The sequence below is a fragment of the Podarcis raffonei genome, chromosome 6 (genome assembly GCF_027172205.1).
Source record: "Podarcis raffonei isolate rPodRaf1 chromosome 6, rPodRaf1.pri, whole genome shotgun sequence".
In the NCBI taxonomy this organism is placed as follows: Eukaryota; Metazoa; Chordata; class Lepidosauria; order Squamata; family Lacertidae; genus Podarcis; species Podarcis raffonei.
Window position 1 is genome coordinate 60,920,854 of NC_070607.1, and position 25,006 is coordinate 60,945,859.

The following is a 25,006-nucleotide window of genomic DNA, read 5'->3' on the forward strand; positions in this document are numbered from 1 at the left end:
GCCCGCATGCGCAGTCCTGTTACCCAGCATTCGACGGCCACTTATAAAATATGTAACAAGGGACCCGGAAACCTACTTCCTCTCTGAGGCTACAAGTGGAAAGGCCGGTAGCGCGAGATGAGGGCAGCGTTCGGCACGCGTCTTGCCACTGCCACGCGGCTCCTGCCCAACGTTCTTTCCCGCCGCCGCCTCCCCGCATGCGCAATGAGGGGCTCTCCGCGCCGCCGCCTCAGCTCAGCGTTATGCTGCGGCTGTTGTGGGGGCTTCTACGGACTTGCCGGCTCTTGGCGATATCGATGCTGTTGTTGCTGCTGCCTCAGGAACTGGTGGGTGAGTACGAGGCAGGTAGGCGGCGGCGGAGCCTCTAGCGGCCTCTCTCCCTTCGCGTTGCCTCCCCTCACGCCCGCTCGGGCTTCGAGAGGCTTCGCAAAGCAGGGCATGATGTGGGTTAGAGGCCGCCGGCGAGGAGGCGTCGAGTCCTGGCTCCTCAGCCGCGCGGCAGTTGCGCTCCTCTCCCGCTCAGGATTCGCAGCGGGCGGCAGGTGAGATACGAGGCCGCCGCAGGGACCTCGCTTGCGGCGGCACGAAGGCATAGGCGCTGTTCAGGCACATATAAAATAACTTATTAAACACTATTCCGTGTGATCACTACCTATTTAAAGTTGGAACGAGCCTGCATCTGCCTTGTTTTATTTTATTCCCTTTTACCCTATTGTACGCATTTGACTCTCCTGCCAACCTGGCAGTTCGAAAGCACGTCAAAGTTCAAGTAGATAAATAGGTACTGGTCCAGTGGGAAGGTAAACAGCGTTTCCATGCACTGCTCTGGTTCGCCAGAAGCGGCTTAGTCATGCTGGCCACATGACCCGGAAGCTGTACGCCGGCTCCCTCTGTCAATAAAGCGAGATGAATGCCGCAACCCCAGAGTCGTCTGAGACTGGACCTAATGGTCAGGGGTCCCTTTACCTTTACCTTACACATTTGACTAATGTGTTTTATGTGCTTTCTATTTTGTTTCGTTGGTGCTGGTCGTTTGATTGCAACCATAAATATTTGATTTGATTCAGACCGATGTCCTCTGGGGCAGCCATTCCAGCTGAGAGGCAGAACTCGCTCCATGCACTCTTCTGTGACCAGCCAGCTCCACCAGGCCTCCTCTCTCCTCACTGGCATCTGGGGGCTGCTATTCCAGCAAGATACGAAGCAGGGCTGCTTTGCAGGAAGCCCAGCTCCATCAGGCACCACCTGCCCCAGAACTGTTTTCGCTGGTCAGTTATACGGACCTACCCACGTGACACTGATACAAAAACCTGCACAAACACTATGCAATAGAACGAAAGATCATTATACCCCTGTCCATCTCCCCTGTGTCTCCTCTCTTCCCCGCCCCCCCACCGCATAATGCATGCAACAACAGTGTCTCATACCAAAGGTAAATGAATTGTGAAAAAGATTCTATGAATTGAAAGTGGAGACACTACAGTGGTACCTCGGGTTACATACGCTTCAGGTTACATACGCTTCAGGTTACAGACTCTGCTAACCCAGAAATATTACCTCGGGTTAAGAACTTTGCTTCAGAAGAAGAACAGAAATTGTGCTCCAGGAGCCCCATTAGCTAAAGTGGTGCTTCAGGTTAAGAACAGTTTCAGGTTAAAAACGGACCTCTGGAACGAATTAAGTACTTAACCCGAGGTACCACTGTATGTACTTTTCTTTCTTTCACAATAAAATCTTTATTAAAAACTAATTTTAAAAAAGATTATAGGAACATTATAGGAACATCTCTCCCTGAGTTTTGATTTTGATTTTCCTCTTCCTTTCCTGGCCCTTTTTCCTTGTGTGATGTCCTTTTTTAGACCAGTATAGTATGTGAAGAGAAGATGAGTCTTTTCACAAAGACCAATTTTTGCTATACTTGTCAGTTGCTTGAGGCTCAGGTGGTGTTGGTGGCATGGAGTGCCTTCCATCAGCTTTGTCTGGTGGCCCAGCTGTAACCCTATCTCAACAGGGATAGGCTGCTCTGGTAACCTCTAGGTTAGATTATTGCATTTGCATTATACAGTATATGGGGTTTAACTCTGAAGACCGTTCAGAAACTTCATTTGGTGCAGAATCAGCTGCCAGCTTGCTCACCAGGGAAATGTGGTTTGAGCATATAACACCAATGCTGGCCATGGCAACTGAAATTTTAACTGATGGTATGCGATTCCCTTTAAATGTGTATAGATGGTTTAAAATGTTTTAGAAATGTTTTAATTTAATTTTAAATCATACTATTGTAGCATTAGATGCTTACTACCCTGGGCTTCTTTGGGAGGAAATACAGTTTTTAAAAAAGCAAATAAATGTGTGAAAAATGCACAAAAATCTGTTTTGATGAGGTGGGGTCTAGTAATTAGACCTAGTTTTCTAGCGTGCATACAGTGTATGGGTTGAACACTCTTCTGTTATTTATGTTTGTGTTTTCCTGTGTGATTTATTTGATCCTCCTTTTTCTCTTTCCTTTGCTGCCTCTCCACATATACAGTTTGGTGTCAAGGCATATTCTTCATTGATTTACCACAATGCAGATATAGAGATCTTCTCCTTAGTTAACTTGGCAAAAACCTCTGGTCTTCCGTGTAAGGGAAAGCCTGGGCAAAATACATCTTTAAAAGATGTTTGAAGCATCTGATGGTTGCTACTTCTCGTATGACAGGAGGAAGAACATTTTATAGCACAAGGGCAATAGCGGAGAAATCTGATTCATTAGTATTTGTCACTCCACCCAGTTTTGCCTCTGGCCCTGCCTGCTACTAGAATGTGTTCTTGAAAGGTTTTTCAAAAGGGAATGTGGCCCTAGAGCTGAATACGGTTCCCTACCCCTGCCCTTAAGGGGCATTCTGGCCAGAATTTTGAGCTTGGAAATGTATAAGAATTTATAAGATAGCATCAGTGCTAGTATCATGAGTTTGCACAAGAGAAGATTCAGGAAGGCTGAGTTTTAAATTTCAAAGAGTAAATGAGTATTTTCAATTGTTCTTTCATATCTTAGTTATAATAATTTGCTTTTTTAAAAGATACTTTTATTACTTATGTTTTATTACATTAACTATCAGAACAAATATGGTGAAATAGTGAACAATGTTTTTAGTTCAAAAGACTTAACATCTTTACCTATTGTGTTTTAAAGGGGACCGAAAATGGTGTAAAATTGAGGAGTTACCAGTGTTTTCCTTTTCTGAGATCATCCATGAACTACCTGGTAATGCTGTATATGAATGCAAAAAAGGTTTTACAAGATTACCTTCAAAACCAAATATGACTTATTGCATTGATGGAAACTGGACACCATTGGAAGACCCCTGTGGTGGTGTGTTGTTCTTATTGTTGTTCATAAGTTGCTGTAATGTTATAGACTCAAGAAAAGTTGAGCATCTTCTATTTTGTGGTTGTGATTATAACTATAGTTGCCTAGAAGTGAACTCTACTAAGATGGAGATGACATCAAACTGGGAGAGGTAGCTAATACCACAGAAGATAGAATCACAATTCCATAATACCTTAACAGATTAGAGATCTGGGCCAAAACTAACAAAATGAGTTTCAGTAGAGACATATGTAAGGTTCTACACTTAGCCAGGAATAATCAGATGCTCAAATATAAGATGAGGGATACTTGGCTTGCCAGCAGTACATGTGGAAAGGATCTAGGGATATTATTAGACCATAGGCTTAATGAGTCAACAGTGCGATGCATCAGCAAAAAAGCTAATGCTGATCTTGGCTGCAGAAGTATAGTGTCGAGATCAGGGAAGTCATAGTATCACTCTATTCTGCCTTGGTCAGACCGCACCTGCAGAACTTTGTTCAGTCATGGGCACCACAGTTGAAGAAGGGTATTTACAAGCTGGAACATGTGCAGTTGAAGGCTCAGGATGCCTCTTAGTCTCTCCATCCATGACTTCATTCCACTCCTCCAACATCATAATTCTGCCATTTTGCTGTTTTATCCCTCTAGACACTTTTCTGAAGGACTTCTCCATTTCATCATCTACTGCCTCTAGCTTTCATTTCACTCTCCTGTTCTGGCAACAGTTTATTGGTATTGTTCTCCAAAGCTTCTGTGCCTTTAATTCCATTTTCCATTTCATCCTCCTGTGGTCCATTTCCATTCATCATTTCATGGATCTCAACTCTGATCTATTTTAATTGCTCATCCACTAATTACTGTAATATGCCAACAGCCAATGGGGTGTCCAACAATGCATTTGCCATACAGAATGGTCTTAGTTGTATTAACAGCTCAGTCTCTGCCTTAAGATCTCCACAGTCTCTACCTTAAGAGCTTCAGTCTCCCGTCTTCACCTTAATGTCTTCACAGGATTCCTCATTGGGCCGCATTCTTTTCGCACAGTGACACAGAAAAAATACTTTTCAGTTTGAAGTCAGCACCATTGATCAAACAGAGAGTCTAAAATAACAAGTATAATAAAATAAAGATTTCTAGTAATTGGGATACCATTTGGCTATCTAAAATTTTCTTAGTTGCAAATAATTAAAACATGCTTTTCGTTTTGCTTCCTGTCTTTTGGTAAACATCTCTTCTTCAGCCAGCAGTTAGCTCACAATCCAGATGTAAATTTCAAATGGCAGACTGATAACATCTCAGCCGTAATTTAAGCTGCTTGGTCCCGGCATAGAAAGCTGCTTTTTCAGAGCACCTGAGGTTAATCCCTTGTTCATTCTCTTTTCCCAGAGCAAATTTGACTGCCAAGATTTACAGCTTGGCTATCAACAATCACAACGAGCTGTTGACTGGAGGTGTTCACCATTGACTGAGTTCACCATTTCCTTCCCCAGACATCTGGGAAAGCTTCTGTTATTGATGATCTAACATAGTAAAAATTGGATCAGACATGATATGTGGAGTTTCATACTTCATCTCAAACAGCAGGATATGTTCTGCTGATGCCATTTTGTTCTGCATTTGTAGGATTTGTTAGCTCAGTTCAAGTGTTGAATAAGTTTCTTCTGGACCTCTTAAAGGTGTGGCAGGAAGCCTCCAGCAGTAGGCACTGAAGATGAAACATGGGTGGCTGAATGTGGTCTGGATCATGGGTTTATTGTTCTTGGCAAATTCCACAAATAGCCAGAGCATTGGATTCCTTGACAGAAAGGCAGTATATTCAGACAGTCAAAACCAAAAACAAACAAGATGAAGGCTTTGGGCTTGAGGGGATGGCATGGCAAGGGAGCTAAGTGATGAAGGTATTGGAGCTATCCTATTGCTTGCTACTTGGCTGATGGTCATTCTAATTTTTTCCACAGCAGTCAGATCAACAGCTGCAGCCTATTCCCCCCCCCCCATTAAGATAAATGGAATATACTTTCCTTATGCCAGTTCTGTCATCTAGATTTTCCCAGTTTCAAGCAGAAAATTGCATATTTAAGCTGTATTCCTGTATGCACTTACCTGGCTGTTTATTTCTGAGTAAATATCAGCACCAGTTGGCAGAGTGACAGCAGTTACCTGACCTTCCATCACCAGCATTGCTGCACTAAATCAGGAGTGGGAGGAGGCTGGCGCACTACAAATGCTCCGACAACCAATCTGGTGTTTTCACCATGCTGACCCCACTATTGTGGCTGGTAAACATGCATAGATTGTGGTCTTAATCTTTCAGTTCATTGAACTCCATAGATTGCTGTGTCTGCTTGGTTTTTGTGTGTGTACCTCGGGATAAATACGCTTCAGGATAAGTATTTTCAGGTTGCGCTCCGCGGCACGTTACTTCCGGGTTTTGCCACTCGCGCATGCGCAGACAGTCAAAATGATGTCATGCGCAGAAGGGGCAACCCGCACACGCGCAGTCGCGTCTTACGTTCTTTTCAGGATGCAAACGGGGCTCCGGAACGGATCCCGTTCGCACCCCAAGTTACCACTGTATATACATGTGATAAAACAGGAAAGCAGGCAGGATGTAGGCAGTCTGTTAAGAGTGGTGAATCTTCTAACATTCTGACGTTTGTATTATTCTAGTTTCTAACATGGTGTCATAAGTGGTTATATTGCTTTTTGTTTGCAGACGTCTGTCCCTTTCCACCAAAGCAAACTAGAGCTAAACTAAAAGATGAGTTTGGAACTTCAGTATTGTTTCCTGTTGGGATGGTAGTACACTATGTATGTAAGGCAGGATTTGAACAAATTCCTGGTATCTTGAATACTATTACCTGTGGTAAAAATATGAAGTGGTCACCGCTTGCAAGCTTCTGTAGAGGTAAATCATCTTTTGCTTTTGATTTATTGTAATGATTTGCAGGTATTTATGAACAAAAACTGGACTTTGTTTTTAAAAAGATAAAGTCCCCAGAACATGCAGGTCCTTGGACATTATTAAGATGAAAGGTTTTTTGGTTTTGGCCACAAAGACGTATTGGTGGTTTGGTGAACAGGGAAATAAAAAGTAGCCATATGACTCAGTTTGAAACATGTTTGAGCTAGGGAATGTAAATGCTGCAGCTGTTTTACTTGTTACATTTACATTTAACCCTTCCTTCAAAGAGCTCAGAATATCATATATGTATTTTTCTTCAGACATGGTTTTCTTCATCTTCTATTTTATCCTACAAATCCTGTAGATTTAGGTTAGGCTGAGAGACAGTGACTGTCCTTAAGTCACCCAGTGAGCTTCACATCTGAAAGGAGATTTGAACTTTGACCTGCCTAATCCTACCTCAACACTCCAACCCCTACAGCACACTTCCTATACAAATAAGTGCTTTTACAGTAACAAGGCAAGTGCTATTTCTGACAAAAAACTAACTACATAACCACCTTAATCTATGCTGAGTTTTGCATGATGAGGCTGCCAGGCAAGAGAAGAATAAATATCTTGATTTTGAATTTGTCAAGAATAGCAAGTTGCAGTCTTGTAGAGATGAAAGAAGCAAACATCCCAGATTTTATGCAAAATTTTATACCTAAGGCTAAGTAATTTTGTGGCATGTGTTATAACTATGCTGTAACCCATGGCAGGATATTTCACACAGAGCATCCTCTTCACAACATGCAGCACCTCCTCCACCCAGGTGATCGTGCAGTACTATCACTTTTTTTATTTGTACTAATCTTCTGTGGAAGATTAAATAAATATGAGTGATGCCCACTTCCACTGGAAAGGCATCCAGAAACAAAATTCTTATTCAAGATGTGCAAGAGATTGGTTTGTTTACTCATTGCATTTGCTGATCTGTGCTTTCATAAGATTTTAAGATGGTGTACGTCAACAGTTGAAGTTCAGTTGATGGTTCAAAGAGCAACTATTTGAACAGTTTTGTTAAAATATGTGAAGGAAAATGTAAAATAACAAAGTATGGCACTTTGAAGATCTCTCGCATGGTGATCATTGACATTACAGTATCCTTTATGTGTAGTTAATGATCCTGGCAAATATATTCAGAATAATGCTTGGTTTTAAAAAGGATATTTGCTAGGATTGTGAACTGCAGACATAAGAGATCTTGTATGTTACTATGTTGTTTTATGCATTATCTTATATATAGTTTGCTTTCCTTCATGTTTTTAATGCAATTTGTCAAAACTGTTCTCCTTTTATTAATGCCAGACCTATCAAAAATTTTGTTTGTTTCTTTTTCTGGTTTTGTAAGTTTAATTCCAGAATGTTTCTTTTCAGGAAAAGCATGTGAGACACCAACACCAGTAAAAGATGGAAGTATTTTCTCATTTAATTCAGAATACACCTTTGGAGCAAGAATTTTATATATGTGTATTCAAGGGTAAGGAAACACCATTAAAGGCCACCAATAACATTTCCAATATACTTTTGCTCTTAATTGTTTTTTCAGAAACTAGTAAAATTGGCAGTACTCTGTAACTGAAGTTACAAAGTAATTTAGGAGGAGAATCTAAATATATTATTATCATAATCATTATAAATTTCATTATTATATATATATATACCATGCCTTTTACCCTGGGAAGGGACAAGGTGGCTTGCAGATAAAAATAAAAACAATTTTTTAAAAAGGGAGAAAATAGAGTTTCATACACACACGCAGAATAAAACATTATTGAAAAACATCTAGGATACATTCAAAGCAGCATAATTAACAGGAAACTTAAATATAATCTAAAAATTTCAAAATAATACATTATGAAAGAGGTTGACTACAGAATGCACATTTAACACAGCGAAGTTAACAATTTTTTTATCTTAAACATTTTAGAAGAAAACATTAGTAAAAAGAAGTTCAATATAAAATACACTTTTAAAACAGCATAATTAGCAAGAGATTAAAAAAATTACCATAAGCATAGAAGACGTGAAGAATCAGGGCTAGATCGAGCAGTACCTCCCAGCTGCAATCTTGATATTTTAAGGGCAGTAAGACCTTGTCTAGATTGGAGTAGACCTGAACAGCACCGCTCTATGAACTGCCTACCAACTGTACTTCTGATTTATATGGATTGAGCATCACTTGGTTGGATTTTTTTATCCTGTACATTCAGATACACAATGATTGGGAGACGTTGGAACACATGTGAGGCAAAGGGAAGTGATGTTCACTGGAGTAATCCACCTCCACTTTGTGTGCGTAAGTAGCGTAAATTATTTACAATTGGGCTATGAATTTGCCTTAAAATTTAATAAGCATAGTCATTAAAATAAGCAAATTAGTTAGTTCCTATTCTGTGTTTGTTTCACAGCTATTCATAAGTCTGTTCTGTCTCATTTCTATAGTAACCTGCTAATTAAAAATAGCCACATGGAAATACATATTGAAGCATGTATATTCTCACAAAAAGATGCATTACTTTTTCTGATTTTGTATATTTTTGTCTTAATAAATAAAATTACAACATAGATTATCCATTAAAAGCTCATATTAAACAGATAATTCAATCAAAAGAAGAGAAATACAGGGACGAATCATACATTTCTAAACATATTTTATCCTAAAGTTGTGTTTTCATGTTGTTGTTTTCAAATCAAAATTCACATCTGAAATTTTGGAGTGCAAAATCTGAAGGACAACTTTATTCTGATTCCTTGCATTAGTCTGCAAGTTGTGAATCCAGCAAGTTAGGTACTGGAATTTGCAAAGAATGAATTCCTCAAGCATTTTCAAAATGTAGTACCTTATGCATACAATACAAATAAAGGGGGGGGGGAATGTTAGTTATTGGGTTTACAGTTTTGTTATTTAAAATGCTATTGTAGATGTCTAAATGAGATTTCTAAGTTTAGACTAATCAACTTATATCTAAATTACACAGAACGTTGAACGCCCAGAGGTAATTGAATCCCGCCCTGCTTCTTGTTGATAATTTTCTGGTTTGCACTTTCTTAAGCTATTTTAAACAACACAAACCTCCCAGATTAGGTTTAGGTAATGTTAATTCAGCCAGGAGTAAAGAAATAATGTCTCGTCAATTGTAAATGGCTTTTTTTCATTACAAGCGTTTAATTGGCAGAGACTATGGTAAGGATTTTTTTATTTCATAAAATTTACACAGCTTGATTGTAAAACAAAAAACTCTCAAAGTGGCTATGGAAGATCCCAGTCTAGAAAATTTCACAAAAGAATTTGCTAAAAACTTCTAAGAATAGGTTAAATCAGATAAGAGGTAAAAAGCAGGGAGAACTTTGTGAGAATATATATACAGATACACCCAAAAGCATCCAGAAGGCATTTGAAGAAGGTAAGTGCTGATGGCTGTAAAGACAACTCCCCGCCTACACAAGGGTTACGTTCCAGCACCCCACAAATTACTTTCTTCTTTAGTCCACATTTATGGGCCTATACAGGCACCCCCCTGTATAGGATCGATCGATTGATAAGACAAAGGGCCCTGGCTCCATTATTGTTGCTAGTGTAAGGAAAAAGGGCACACTTAGCGTTGTTATCTTAAAACTTTGTTGAGAGTATGTACAACATGTCATGTAGCATTCAGTTGAGACAAGAATTAGATTGGGGCCTGGTGGGTAGGGAACACAAAGGAGGCCATGTTCCAGAATGCATCATGGCTTACATCAGGCACCAGTCCATCAGGGTTCTGGTGTCATGAGTTATCGTCATATCTTCTCTATGTTTCCATAAGGAATAAGATTCAGATTGCATGTAAAGGTTAGTGTACGTTGTTAGTAGGGTTACATATAGAGATCTAAATAGATATTCCTCAACAGTAATAGCATTCTTCATTCATGAAAAAGTATAAAACAGAATGTTTGCATGTGCAGGTATTTGAATATAGAAAACTCAACTGGTCTGGAATCTGCTCAGTGCTTGGATAGTATATGTACTTACCCTATTCGTGCTACCTTGAGTTCCATGATGATAAAAGGCAGATTATCAGTGTAACTTAAAATGTGGTGTAATAACAAAGGCTAGGTTTAAATACACTTAAATGTGCACATTTATCTTGAGCTTACTCTTCAAGTGGCTATGCATCGGGTTGTGCAATAAGGAACATCAGCTGCAGAAAATTAATGGGGCAGTTCTGACATTATTCTATGAAGCTGGGAATGAGCGCTGGACCCAAGCATCTTCCCCTCTCCCTCTTCTCCTCCTTCCCTGGTTGTGCATCAATTTCAGTATGAAGGTCCTGGCTTTATTAAGGCAGAGTTCTCTGTTAACATAAGAAGCAGGAACTTCTGATTTACTTTCTATTAATCTAACAGGAAAATAAGCCAGGATATTGAGTGTATTTCAGTGCTTCCAAAAAGTCTTCCTGTCTGCACAGAATTGCAAATGTGTTCCTGTATGTGCAACTCCCCAGAGAATGACTCAGAGAATCACAACCAATGGTAATTCCCTGCTGCCAAAATGTGAGCCTCTCTTCTTATGATTTTGTTCATTTTTGGTAAAATAAAAAATAAATTAAACTGAGAAATCCAATAGGCATTTAAAATATATCACTTCTAAATAAATATATTTAAAATAGTAGTTGTTACACGGTATGTTTTGGATTTTTCAACAGTATACTGTTGACAGTTCTATCATTTTGCTGAATTATTCAGTTTTCTTTTAGGAGCTGCATGTAAAGACCCTCCAGACATGCCTGGTGGATCCCACAATGGAACTGCATCTATTTATCCTTATGGAACAGCGATCAAATACAGCTGCAAGGAGACTTTCTCACTCATTGGAGAATCTATTATATACTGTGATGTTGATAAAACTAATAGACCACTGTGGAGCAGTAAACCCCCGAGATGCCAAGGTTATTTTTTAAATATATACCAGTTTTTCCTTCATGATGATTATAAAAAACAAAACCTGTTGACTTGTCAGGAAGTTCTGCTGTATTGTTGCATCCCTTTCCCACCTTACATTTTTTAAGAATTTGAGATAAAAGTCAAAATGTCCAGACTTCATTTTGTCTACTTTTTTGTGTGTAAAAAGCCTTCTGGCACGACTTATACAGTTTTAACCAATGAATGAAATCATAGCAATTATTGATATTTAGGAAAAGGCTAAAGCATTAACTTCCTGGTTCATTAATTGTTAGAAAAGTGATTGCTGAATCACAGAAAACAAGGATTTTACCCAGGATTTTAGTGTACAGGAGTGTGTCTATTCCACATACCCCTTGCAGTAAAATAAAGTCAGGTGTTTTTTCATACAGAATGGGTGACATCATCCCCATTTGTAAAGCCTACCCAATTATCATTGTACATTCAGTGGCTGGATGCATTCCCACTAGAGAAAAGTAAACTAGTCAAATTAACACGGATTTTTCTTCTCTGGATGGAGGTAGGATGTTATAACACTTTTCATAAAAGTCTGTTTTTTCTCCTCACTTTCTGAGATAGAATCTTTTAGTCGGGTTATAGACTAGTGAGAAGTACAGTAAAGCACTACTTCATATTAAAAACATAACAATGCTTCATTTTTAATTATCTGTTTAATATTGGGTTATGGTTTAGTCCCCGTTAGTCTAAAAGCAGGAAAGATAACTCTTGCCCATTAACAAAGTGAATAATTTCCACAAGTATGTACTTTTACTGGTATGGCACAGAGGATTTTGCTGTGCTTCAGAGAGGGCTTTATTTTCCTTCTTAAAGAAAGTTTGAAAATGTTGCGTGGATTGTGTAATAATGTCTTTCATCTCTCTTGATTCACACACATGCTGCGGTATAGCCACAGCTACATGGCAGTGCTTGTTGGAGAGATAATTTCCCCATGAACTGTTTGATTGCTAGGAATACTGTATGTGTAAGTGCTAATTGGAGGAAATATATTTGGATCCTTCTAAGGATTAGTTCAGCAGATGGGACTAATTTTGGAGACCTTTGATTTGCAGCAGCCATTACTAAAATAATGTGTATTCCTCAAACAGAAAACACCTGTTGGAAGAGGCCTTAAGATAGCAGGAGCCTTTTTTCATCATGTGTTCTATGCAGTCTCACAGAAAAGCATTTATAGTCTCATTTTCAAAGATCTAGATTGATGACGGAATATATTAATTTTTAGTAAAGTTCAGCAGAAAAAATACCTTGTAATAACGTAGAAATGTAAGGATCCTGTTTTTAAGGGATTTTGATTTTTAATATTACTTTCTGCTTTCAGTGATTATATGTGCAGATCCAGTAGTTCAAGATGGAATAAAGAAGATAAGTGAGTTTAAAGATTCCTATACCTTTGGCGGCAATATTACATTTGAATGTAAAATTGGATACTTCATGATCGGAAGTTATTTCATTCGATGTGAGGCGAACAATACTTGGATCCCTAAAGTGCCATCCTGCAAAAAGGGTAAGAATTCTTTAAAAAGGAAAATATTAGCATTTATGTTTCTGCATTCTACAAGAAGAAGCCATTTAAAATGACATTTATGCCTAGGGCGTGCACATTCTCAAATGCAGGCATGCAAAGAAGTACAGTGGTACCTCGGGTTACATACACTTCAGGTTACATATGCTTCAGGTTACACACTCCGCTAACCTAGAAATAGTGCTTCAGGTTAAGAACTTTGCTTCAGGATAAGAACAGAAATCGGGCTCTGGCGGCACGGTGGCAGCAGGAGGCCCCATTAGCTAAAGTGGTGCTTCAGGTTAAGAACAGTTTCAGGTTAAGTACGGACCTCTGGAACGAATTAAGTACTTAACCCGAGGTACCACTTTACTGTATGCTGAAACAGATAGTTTAAAGAGAGATTATTTAGCCTCACTAGTCCCACATATGTATGTTAGTTATTTGTAACAAAAGCCAAAGTCATGCAAACTCAGATGAAAGATACCAGAAATAATAATTATTAGAACTTGAACATATGAGAAAATGTGTAGATATGTGTACATAGCATACAAAATTACAAAATACAAATAGATTCTCAAACCTGTGGTTACTATTTATAAAACAAAGAAGTTCTGCAAACAATACAGATTATAAACTGAAAAGATTTCCAGGATTAAATCTCATTTCATATTTCATCAAAATCAGAATGGGGAATCAGTCATAGATGGTCCTCTGTTTTGTAAGACCTCAGCCAAATTTTGACCAGCAGCAACATACTGGTATACTTACTCCTTGCTCAGGAGTCTAAATTCTTCCCTGTTGGATTGCAGTTTTGAATTTGAATGTTCAAATTCCATTATCTTAAGAAGTTTTTCAAAATTCACTTTTTATATTGGAATCCCATTTTTATTACATTCCTTTGTAATATTCAACCTTTTGGTTGGATTCAAATGGTTTAGAGCTTACAGAAGAAACAAAGGAGATGTCATATTATTGTGACTTTATATATGTACATGTTATGACATTGTTAAATACCACAGCAGTGCCAGAGTCCAGGGAGTACCAGACTCTTATCTAGGATCTGTGTTTCCTTTTGGAAAATGAAGCACAGTGGAGCCTAGGGTGTCTTTATGATATTTGGTTTATTTACACAAATATACAACCCGAGTCTATGATATAAGGGTGCCCCAGGCTAACACCTCAAAAAGAAATTAAATGACTTAATTAGCTCTTGACACGTGTTGATCTCCTAGGCTTTAGAAATGTCTAATATACAATTTAGGAAGTTTGCCTGACATAATTAGCTTTTCATAAATGCTAATTTCAGAGGGTTCTAACACATTTTAGACTTGTTCTAAGATTACATTCTTGATTACATTCTAACACTTGGGGGTCTGATACACAGTTTTAACATGCAAGCCTTAATTAAATTATAGCACCTACCAACCTATAACAATATTATCAAACAAATGTTAACATTTTGCACCGTGTTTTTATGAAAGTAAGATAGAAAAAAACTGAGGTACTAAAGGGGATCTATGGCTGTCATCTATGAAGGTAGTTCCCCATCTATTACTTTGTCTTTTCTTACATATATTTGGGCACCCTCTCCTTTGATTTTTGTTAGTCATTTATGCCCAAAAAGTAAGAAGCTGCCTGATAAAGTTTCTTAGCCTGGTTGCCTGTGAGCTGTGCTTACCACAACCAGTCAAGTGGCTATTTTACAAGCTTGCCCAATGTGTGACTGCTCAGAAAATGCTCAGAGAACAGAAGTTACTTTTGGTGATGACACAGGAATGGGATTTGCGAGACTTGGCCATGAAGCAATTAGTAGTAAACTGCATTTTGTGATTTACTTTCATAGATTACTCAAAATTCAGGTAGGTGATATTATGGTAATACCTTGAATCTTACCACAAACTTATAAAAGCAAGGCTAAAATTATGTAGACATTATTTTATATATTTTGTGGTTTTATTTTTCTTGTTATAGTTTCTCAAGATATTTGTGGTGCTCCAGTAATTCTAAAAGGAAGTGTGTATCCACCACAACCTTATTATAACATTGGAAGTATCATTTCTGTGCAGTGTGATAAAAAGTATTCTTTTCCTGATGAAACCATTGAGATGAAAGCACAGTGCAAAGGCTACAATCAGTGGGATCCCCCTGTACAACTTTGTTTCTGTATGTATAAATCCAGCTCTGTGGTATTGACGTCTGTTGATAAAGAAGAAAAAACTTAAAAGCCCTACTAGGTAGACAAGTCTACTTACCTTAGACGGTCATGCGGCATTGCAGCCTGGTCAGCGATCCAGCAGTCGGCTGGGGAGGACTGCGGGCCTGCCTGCAGATTGGCCTTTGGCTGGCAGGCCCGAACCCGAGGATTCCCAGGGGCGGGGGCAACCAACCAATGGCATTTGCTTGGGTCTGCTCCCGGGAAATAACTTTAGATAAGCCCAGCAAAGGCCCATCTAGTCCAGCATTCTGTTCACACAGTGGCCTACCAAATGCCTATGGGAAGCCCTCACCCAGCACATGGTGCAATTGCACTCTCCTATTCATGACCCCCAGCAATTGGTATTGAGAGGCATGTTGCTGCTGATATATAACAATTATGACTATATCGTATAGACCTTGATAGCCTTATTCCCCATCAGATTATCCAATCCCTTTTCAAAACTGTCCAAGTTGGCTTCCATAGCTACATTTTGTAGTAATGAATTACATAGTTTAACTGTGTTGCATGAAGAGCTTTGTTTTGTCAGTCCTGAATCTCCTATTCATTGCTTTGATGACCCTGGACTCTAGTATACTGTGAGAAGGGGAGAAAAATATTCCCCTATCCATTTTTCTTCACACCATGTATCACTTTATATAGCTCTATAATGATCCCCCCTATCTTTTTTTCCTAATTAAAATGCCCTAAATATTATACCCTTTCCACAAAGAGTTGCTCCAGTCCATTCATAAATTTCCTTTTCCTTTTCTGCATCATTTCCAGTTTTACAATACTGTTTTTTGCATTGAAGTAAGCAGAGCTGTACACAATATTCAAAGTGATGTTGCACCATAGATTTATATAAAGGCATGCAATTGGCAGTTTCATTTTTTATCATTTTTCTAATCCTCATCATAGAGTTTGCCTTTTCACAGCAACTGTAGGTTAGATGGCACTCTGCTTCTAATACCATGCTCAAGACAGATACTATTTCCCAATTGTCTAAATCAGAAATAGGCAACCTGGACCCAAACCTTATCTGAACACCTCCTGAAGCTATTCATTTCTTACAACCCACCATTATTTCCTTTTTCCTGGGCTTTAAATCCCTTCCCCTTAATATGTAGTTTCAGAACAACTAGAAGGAGTATATTTTATTTGATGAAGAATAAAATCCTTTTCCTGTTTATATTGCTTGAGGAAAAGAAGTCCCACATCCAGCTGTCAGAGAACAAATTGGCAGGCTTCTGCTTTGTGTGTGTATAGCATACTAAAGGAAGAAAGGGTTTATTTTCTCTCGTTTTATAAAACCATAACTGTATTGATCAGTTGTGCTGAATTTTAAAAAACTCAAATATAAGAACATCCTGCTAGAGCAGGTGAAAGACCCCCCCCCCAACATCATATTCTTACAGTGACCAACCAGATTCCTATGGGAAGCATGCAAGCCAGGACACCCTCCCCTTGTGTGCTTTTAATGTTTGATGTATTACAGTATTTTAATATTTTTTGGAAGCCACCCAGAGTGGCTGGGGAAGCCCAGCCAGATGGGTGGGGTATAAATAACAAGTTGTTGTTGTTGTTGTTGTTGTTGTTGTTGTTGTTGTTGTTGTTGTTGTTGTTATTATTATTATATATTTCCAACAACAAGTATTCAGAGGTATACAGTCTCTGACCAGGGAGACAGATCATATCCATCATGGCTAATAGCAGCTGATAGTTTTATCTTCCGTTAATTTGTCTAAATCTCTTCTAAAGCCATTCAAGTTGGTGGTCATCACTGCCGCGGGGGGGGGGGAGGCGATGAGTTCCATAGTTTATATGTTACGTGAATAAGGTTCTGAATACTCCAGCATTCAGCTTCACTGGAACAGCTTCTAAGTGTTATAAGTTCTAGTGTTATCAGAAAGGGAGAAAAACTCCTCCTCCTAGGTATACAGTTACATTCTATGTATATATACATGTTTATGCATGCATGCATTTTTTCATAATATTTATATACCACCCAATTTAGCATTCTTTGGGCAGTGAAAATATAATGGATGGTAGTCAACTAGTTTTTATACTAGTGGAAGGAGATTTCACCCATCTCCTCCTCCCATGTATGGCTTGCACCATTCCTATATCTCCAAAGGGATAGTGAAACCCACAGAAAAGATTTTGGAGGAACAGGAGAACTATCAATTGCACAAGCATAAATCCTTGCACTGATGGAACATTCACCTTGGTGCTGCATTGACTACAACCCATTATAGTGAATGATTTAATAGTTTGCTTTCCCCTGCTAATGTTCTAATATTAAAACATCTCTTTAATAAAATGAAATAGTTTCTCTAATATAGAGTGCATCTCATCTCATTCACTTCTGGGTTTCTTTGCAGGGAAGCTACTACCTGGGCTCCTTTCAGGAGAAAAGGAGGAATATAAATTTGATAAATAAATAATAAATGATAGTGCTACTGTACTAATATTAACATAGTGCTGCTTCATTTGACAGTATTGTGCTAAATGTTTATGGAAGAGGCAATGCATTAATGCACTAATTGATGGCTTTAAATGTACATTGTTTTACTTTATTTGCAAAGCAAAGACTAGAAACAATGGGACAAAGTAAAAATAATAGTTATTTCAAGTAACAAAATGCCCAGTGTAGCGTCAACTATAAACTGCAACTGTTGAATTCTCTCATTCCTTGTAATGCAGGATTGGGATGAAGCTAAAATGATGGTATTTAGGCCATGGTTGCAAAGCTGAATGCTGTGTGTCTTACTCAATAGCTAGCTTGTGAATTGTTTGGACAAGTAAAGAGAGGGTGATGCTGGTCTCTCTCTCTCTCTCTCTCTCTCTCTCTCTCTCTCTCTCTCTCACACACACACACACACACACACCATTTACCTCTCCTAAGGATCCAGAAACTAGTACAGTGGTACCTCCGGTTGCGAATGGGATCCGTTCCGGAACTCCGGTCAGATCCCGAGGTTTCTGCAACCAGAGGGACTGCTTCTGCGCATGCATGCGCGGCGAAACCCGGAAAAATACTTCCAGGTTCGTCGCATGTGTATCCTGAAGGATACGTAACCCGAGGTGAACATAAGTAGAGGTACCACTGTAATCAATATTTTGATGCATCACACACACACAGCTTTGCAACCATGGCCTAAGAGTCTAGCCACACCACAGGAGGAAGCAGCAACAAAGCTACTCTGGTGATGAATCAAAAATCTCAACACCCTGGCTCAGATAGCATCAGGGCTTTTTTCCCCAGCCGGAACTCACCAGAACGCATTTCCAGGACCTCTCAGGTGGGCACCATTGCCTTTCAAAGACAATGAAGGAGGTGCTCATGGTGTGTTCTGGCACCTCTTTTTCTAGAAAAATAGCACTAGATAGCATATTGATGCATAACAAAGGAGTAAAAAAAGCCACCCTTGTAACTTTTGCCTCATGCAGTCGTGAAAGAAAATTTGTAAGATTTATGCAAGGTGTCTATTGTGTGCATTTTTTTCTGGAGTAGCTCCCCTAAGAATTACCTCTGTTGCCATCCTGGAAACAATTATGCCCCTTCCTGCCCCTTTTCACAGATATTAGTTTTGGGGAAACAGACAGACTTTTGTGTTACTTTATTGTTTATGATCATTATTTGTTTTCAGTTAGATTATACCCAGACACTGCTAAACTCCATATCCCTAAAGGAATAATAAAACAAGGGAAAAAAGAATACTATTACCCTGGAGATGAAGTTATTATTGAGTGCAATGCGGGCTATTTTTTGAAAGGATCATCTAAGATTAAATACATTGGTGGAAAAAAATGGTTGCCTAATATTCCACATTGTTATCTGAGTAAGTATTAATCCTTGTGAAAATGTAACATGCCAAATATTTTTCCATTGATATGAAACTGCCTTCTTTTAAATATATGCTTTCATAGAGGTACAGAATCTAGACAGTTTATCTCACAGTAGTGCATCAAAATTTAAAGGATTAGCGGGCCCTCTTTGTAGTCACTTCACAGTCGTCTCTACTACTTGATATAATGATCTAGGAAGAAGGTTATTTATTCTGAGAGACTGGAGAATCCATTTCTTTCACCATTCCCTCATAGGTGAACCTACCCCATCACGTCCCTGCCCAACTAGCTTTTTTACTTTTTTGTAATATTGTTTTTTTTTTAAAAGCAAACAAACACAAACAAAATGAGTCATTGGTTTTAATCCTTATGGCCAGTTACATACAAGTATATTTTCATCATATAAACATGTATTGAAGATGATGGCCAATGAACCTCTCCAGAAGGAGCTGTGAGATACCGTAGGTTTGAGCACTTCTGTTTGGGAGCTAATAAGAGCTAATAAAAGAAATAAACTGAAACCAATCTGTCTCAAGCATGTCGTTTGTAGTTTCCCTTCTAGCTAGCTAACACTTTTGTATGATCTTGTCCTTTAGCGCCAGATGCCACACTGTCACACCATTTACAAAATAAACAGCCTTCTGTGTCCTTCTACACATGCACAGTAGTCAGAAGATTACAAACAAGTGACTTAGATAACAGATATTTGTTTCGCCTTTGAAAAAGAGAAAGCAAAGCTATGCCTGTGAGATAGCTCATTTGGTAGAACATACTGTAAGACTCTTAATCTCAGGATTGCGGGTTTGAGCCCCACATTGGACAAAAAGATTCCTGCATTGCCTAGAGTGATTTATCTACCATGTTTAAACTGAAAAATCAAGTATTTTATATGTATCTGTTGCTATCCCCTTCACATTTCTAGAACCAATTTCACACAGCTTCTTAAAACAGACTAAGGTATTTTCATGCATCATGAGTTTAAAACCATTGTTTTATTACATTTATTTCCTTTTTAAAAAAAAGATATTTATTGAGTTTTTCCACCTTTATACATTAAAAAATCAAAAAGAAAAAACAAAAAAGTTAAAAACACATAAAGTTTACAATCCTTATTTTCAATAACATATTTCCCTGACTTCCCCACACCTCCCCTTCTTATATTCCAATTCAAATTGTTAATTCAACAAGTTCTTGTCCCCAATTTTTGACCTTTTTATATTTAATTCATTTTTTAAAAAAAACAAAAAAAACAATTTTAACTTATAAACATCAGTATTTAAACATCAGTGCTCATTCTTAAAACTTTTTTCTAAAGTCGACCCAAATTCCCTTCCACAAATTCCCCAATTTTCATACTAATAACAAAACAAAATAAAAAAACAGATTATTACTCTGCACCCTTTGGATTCCCAAACCCCACCCCCCCTTTCCCGGTTTCAATCCCCAACAAATGTCCATCAGTCTTAGTCTACTATCAGCCTGGAGACCTCACGTCCGAGGCTCTTAATTCTCTCTCAATTCCTCTCTGCCGGTTTTTTTGGTAGTCCTTAATATTAAACACCAGATCTCGGAGAAGCTCTGTCCCGATAGGGTCCATATTTCTTCCAGCCAGACCTCCATACTTAAAAGTGGAGCCTGAATCTTGTTTCTTACTCCTTTTAAGTCCAAATGTCCCAAAAGCTCCAACTTTCACCTTAATCAAATTTGTAATCCATAGGTCTTCAGATCTCCACATAAGGAGATCTCTCCATTCTTCAATCTTCAATTCAAAACAGATTTTCATCATCCAGTACTTATTTTCCTTTGTAGTCATCATGTCAGGCCTCTGGCTCTCCTTTGTCATCTGCAACATTACATCTCCTCCTTCCTTTTCCTCAGAAACAACATATATCTCTTTCTCCACACTCTCAAATCTTTCAAGTTTCTCTTCTTGTCCAGCTGCATGGACTTCATGAGTCAAGTCCTTATCAAATTCAATGGATTTGTTTACTGTTAAGTCCAGAGTTGCAACATTTGTAGCCAAAACATCAATTTGGCCTTGTAACTTTCCCAAGAGAAGAAACACTCTGTCCAATTTAGCTTGAATTTTTCCTCCTTCAGCCATTCTTGTAATGTCCCAAAATCCCCTCTAGAGGGTTTTTGGTTACTTTATCTTCCTTCCAGTTCAAATCCAAAAATCAAGTTAGTTGGTATCAGTTCTTCCTTGTTTTCAACAAAATATAACCAAATTGTAGCAAATATATCCAGCAGAGATAGCAGAAACAAAGTTCTCTTTTTCCTTCTTGACAGCTAATTTGACAGCTGTCAAACTCTTCTATATCTCCTCAACAGGCTCTCTTGCGGATTACTCCCGGGTCCGGGGGGGGTGGCACTTCAGCTCTCAAAATCAGCTCTTATCCTCCAGTGAAATTACTTATACTGCCAAATCGTGAAATTAATGTCTTTTAACCAATAAAGAAGAAGAAATTCTCTCGACCTTAGTTAGCTAGTCCTTGCTTTAGATTATTTATAAGACGGGGAGACGGACTTCCTGTTTGCGCCTTCCCCGATCGTGCCTAATTCAAAAAAAAATTTTTCTTTACAAATTTCCGTATTACTCACGGGTTGTTGCTTTTAGAGTCCAATTGTTCACAAGAAGAAGTCAGCGCTCTCCGACCATGGCATGCGGCTTCACTCCGCAGGAGAAGCAGTCGACTCTCAGCACCGCGCCACTCACCCCGTCCCCTGTTCCGAAGCCTTTAAAAAGGCTCCTTCTCGGGTCGGGGGGCGCAAATGGTGCCCGCCGAGTCACCAGGTTCACAGACTTCAGCACCTGTGATTTCTGAGGGTCCCTGCGTCACCGCAGCGGCAAGACCCGGATCCTGCGGAGCCGATTCCCTTCGGAGCTCGGAGGGAATCCGCCATTAGCCGATGGCGCTAACCCGGAAGTCTTATTACATTTATTTCCAACCTTTCATCTAAACAGCTCAAGGATGAGTATAGCTCTGTTTTCATGAAATGTGAGGATTTGTAAGTACTTATTTTTAAAATGAGACTTGCAGCTTTAGTATTGTAAAAGCAAATTCTAACCCTAGCAAAAACGGGGGGAGAAAAAAAAAGATTTGGAATTAATGAGTCAAATAAAGTCAATGATTATTCTTTTAAACCTGTATGATTTCCTGATTAGTATAGGAGAAAGTTTAAAATGGCCAAGTTATATATGAGAGTACGTGCAGCAGGTGAAGCATATCAACCAGTTGTGATATGAAATCCATCTTGAGCTGCAGTACTTTCTTATGAGACTGCCAGTCTGAATGAGTAGACTTTTGAGAAATAGTCTTATAATGTTCTTTTCTGAGAAGTTTGCTTATTAGAACCATTTCCCCTTCTTTTCTAGGTATTTTCCTGAGATTACTTATAGCTGGTATGTACCGTATTTTTCGTGCTATAAGACCATAAGGCGCACCTAATTTTTGGAGGAGGAAAACAAGAAAAAAATATTCTGAATCCCAGAAGCCAGAACAGCAAGAGGGATTGCCGCGCAAAGCCTCTTCAGGGCAGCGGGATGAAGGCTCCCCCTGCCCAGAAGAGGCTGCGCACGGCTAAGGCAGAAGCCAGGACAGCAAGCGGGGCTCCGTTCCTCCTCCTGCTTTGCAGTTGAGGTGCTTCGCTGAAGGGGCGCTGCGCAGCTCTCCCTCTCTATTCAGCGCCATTCTCTCCATAAGACGCACTCACATTTCCCCTTACTTTTTAGGAGGAAAAAAGTGCGTCTTATGGACCAAAAAATACGGTAATTTATTGAAAATGAATGGGAGAAACAGGAAGATATATTAAACATATTTAAATACCAGTGTTTTGTACAATTTCAGATGCTTTTTACCAATAGCAAAAAATACTGGGGTCAGAGATAAGCATTTTGAAGTTTCACTTTTTGGAGAGATTTAAGTCCATGCTTAATTCTCCTTATTAAATTAAGTCCCCTGGTTTTCAAAAGGGAAAATTAAGCATGGATTAAAAATCAGCTCATGCCCCTAGAAGTTTCTCCCATATTTTTCTTTGCTAGACAGGATTTACGTTTTGTTGAATTGACTCTGAACACTGTGCACGCCATTGGTGCTTTGTAAATCTTCCACATTTTATCAGTTTAGCACTGGTGCTCAGATATTTGCTCATCAATTGATGAATCTCATCCTTGGGTCCAAAATCTATATGTACATTGTAACACACACACACACACACACACACACACACGGTATTTACTGGTAATAATTTAAAATGATTTCTGGTACTAAATAGCAGTGTAGGCAGTGAATCACCAACCTTTACTCCATCATAATAATTGGAGTTTTTTTGTCTTGGAGTAACTTATGATCACCTAATGACAAATCATTGCATTTTATTGTTAACATTCAAGAGGTGTTATTATGCTTTGAGTAACATTTGAAGGACATTTTCAAAACTGGTTTTGAATTATGCATGAGTTTTCTTGGCCTCTTGTGAGCTTTTTTTAATAGGATAGTATGGTGTATTTTTCTTGTGTGTTTTTTTTCTTTTTCTTTTAGGATGCCTATTACCTATATTGATTGTTGGAACCAAAATGATTTATCAGAATTTTTACTTACAAAGGTAAAATATCTCTTATTACTAAACTCCTCTTTTATTTTCTGTTTCTAAATTTTTATTGAGTTTTCAATTTTACATCTCAAAACAAAAATTTTCATACTATTTTATCTCCAGTGACTTCCCTCCTGCTTCCATGGTTCATTTTGCTTGTCTATCATTCCTGCACATTTTACTTTAACCATTTTAATCAGTTCTCCACTCTTACATCACTCAAATATTTATTACACTGTTGAATTTATCTTAATGTTGCCAGTGTTTTCAGCTGTATAAAATTACTTCCATATACTCAATAAATATTTTCCACTCTTCTTTGAATTCATGTTCTTCTTGCTCTCTTATTCTATGTGATAAACCTGCTAGTTCTGTGTATTCTAACATCTTAAATTGCCAATCCTCCTTGCCTGGGACCTCCGTCGCTTTCCATTTTGGGGCTAACAAAACTTAAGCCGCCATTGTTGCATACATTAATAATTTTTTCTGGCACTTAGGAATTTCTGTCTGAACTATTCCCAACAGGAAGGACTCCAATCTTTTGAGGAAAGTTATTTTAAACATTTTTTCAACTCACCGTAGATCATCTCCCAATATTATTTTACCTTTTTACATGTCCACCACATATGAAAAAATGTTCCCTCCATTTCTTTACATTTCCAGCACATATCTGATTCTGCTCTATACATCTTCACCAAGCTGTTTGGAGTTACAGTGAGGGGGGGGGGGTTTATCCCCTGCTAAATTTTCCCATTTGCCTTCTGACAAAGAAATGACAAGTCTATAATTTTAATGGTAGGTTTATTGTAGCTGTGAGAGACAAAATAACAACATGAAAACCCCCAGAAACCCAGAAGACAAAAGTCAGAGATTGATGTGCAGTATAATGAGTGAAATAAGTATTTGATCCCTTTGCAAAAGATGACTTGGTACTTGGTGGCAAAACCCTTGTTGGCAATTAAAGAGGCCAGACGTTTCTTGTAGGTGGCCACCAGATTTGCACACATCTCAGGAGGTATTTTGTCCCATTCCTCTTTGCAGATCCTCTCCAAGTCAGTAAGATTTTGAGGCTGATGTGTAGCTACTTGAACCTTCAGCTCCCTCCACAGATTTTCGATGGGATTAAGATCTGGAGACTGGTTAGGCCACTCCAGGACCTTAATGTGCTTCTTCTTGAGCCACTCCTTTGGCTATTGTGATTAACTGTGCAATCCTGTACATGTCTACTCAGAAGTAAATCCCATTGAGTCCAATGTGACCTGCTCTTAGATAAATGGGCAGGGGGTTACAGGGGCATCCACAAAGCATTTCCATGAGGGAGAAGGAAGCCCATTTTCTGTAATTACTTTTCAAAGATAAATGCAGCATCTTTTAAAATTAAAAATAGTATTCTGTCTGCAATGATATTGTGGTTTTTATATTACGGTGTGGTGGGTTGGGTTGGGTTGGTTTGGTTTTGGTTCCAATCCATTCCCACCAATTTATATAGAATTATAGGTTTTGCACCTTGTTTGGTACCTTGCTGCAGTTTTGGTCGCCTCACAACAGTGATATACTTCTATACAGATGACCCCCCTGAGACATGGAACAAGTATATAGGTG

The 25,006-nt window shown here is 38.7% G+C and overlaps 1 protein-coding gene across 9 annotated transcripts in view; it reads left to right on the forward strand.

Moving 5' to 3' along the window:
- The window catches only part of LOC128416143 (membrane cofactor protein-like), a 28,377-nt gene continuing 3,371 nt past the window's right edge, over positions 1–25,006 (forward strand). For 3 of the 9 annotated variants that reach the window (XM_053393406.1, XM_053393405.1, XM_053393407.1), the window contains exons 1-11: positions 1–330; positions 3,176–3,355; positions 6,072–6,263; positions 7,680–7,782; positions 8,516–8,601; positions 11,039–11,230; positions 12,580–12,765; positions 14,737–14,959; positions 18,617–18,804; positions 22,188–22,214; positions 23,353–23,416. In XM_053393406.1, coding sequence (XP_053249381.1) covers positions 198–330; positions 3,176–3,355; positions 6,072–6,263; positions 7,680–7,782; positions 8,516–8,601; positions 11,039–11,230; positions 12,580–12,765; positions 14,737–14,959; positions 18,617–18,804; positions 22,188–22,214; positions 23,353–23,416 — 1,574 coding nt within the window. In that variant the 5' untranslated portion in view covers positions 1–197. The other 6 variants (XM_053393408.1, XM_053393412.1, XM_053393409.1 and 3 more) reach the window with 6 other exon arrangements.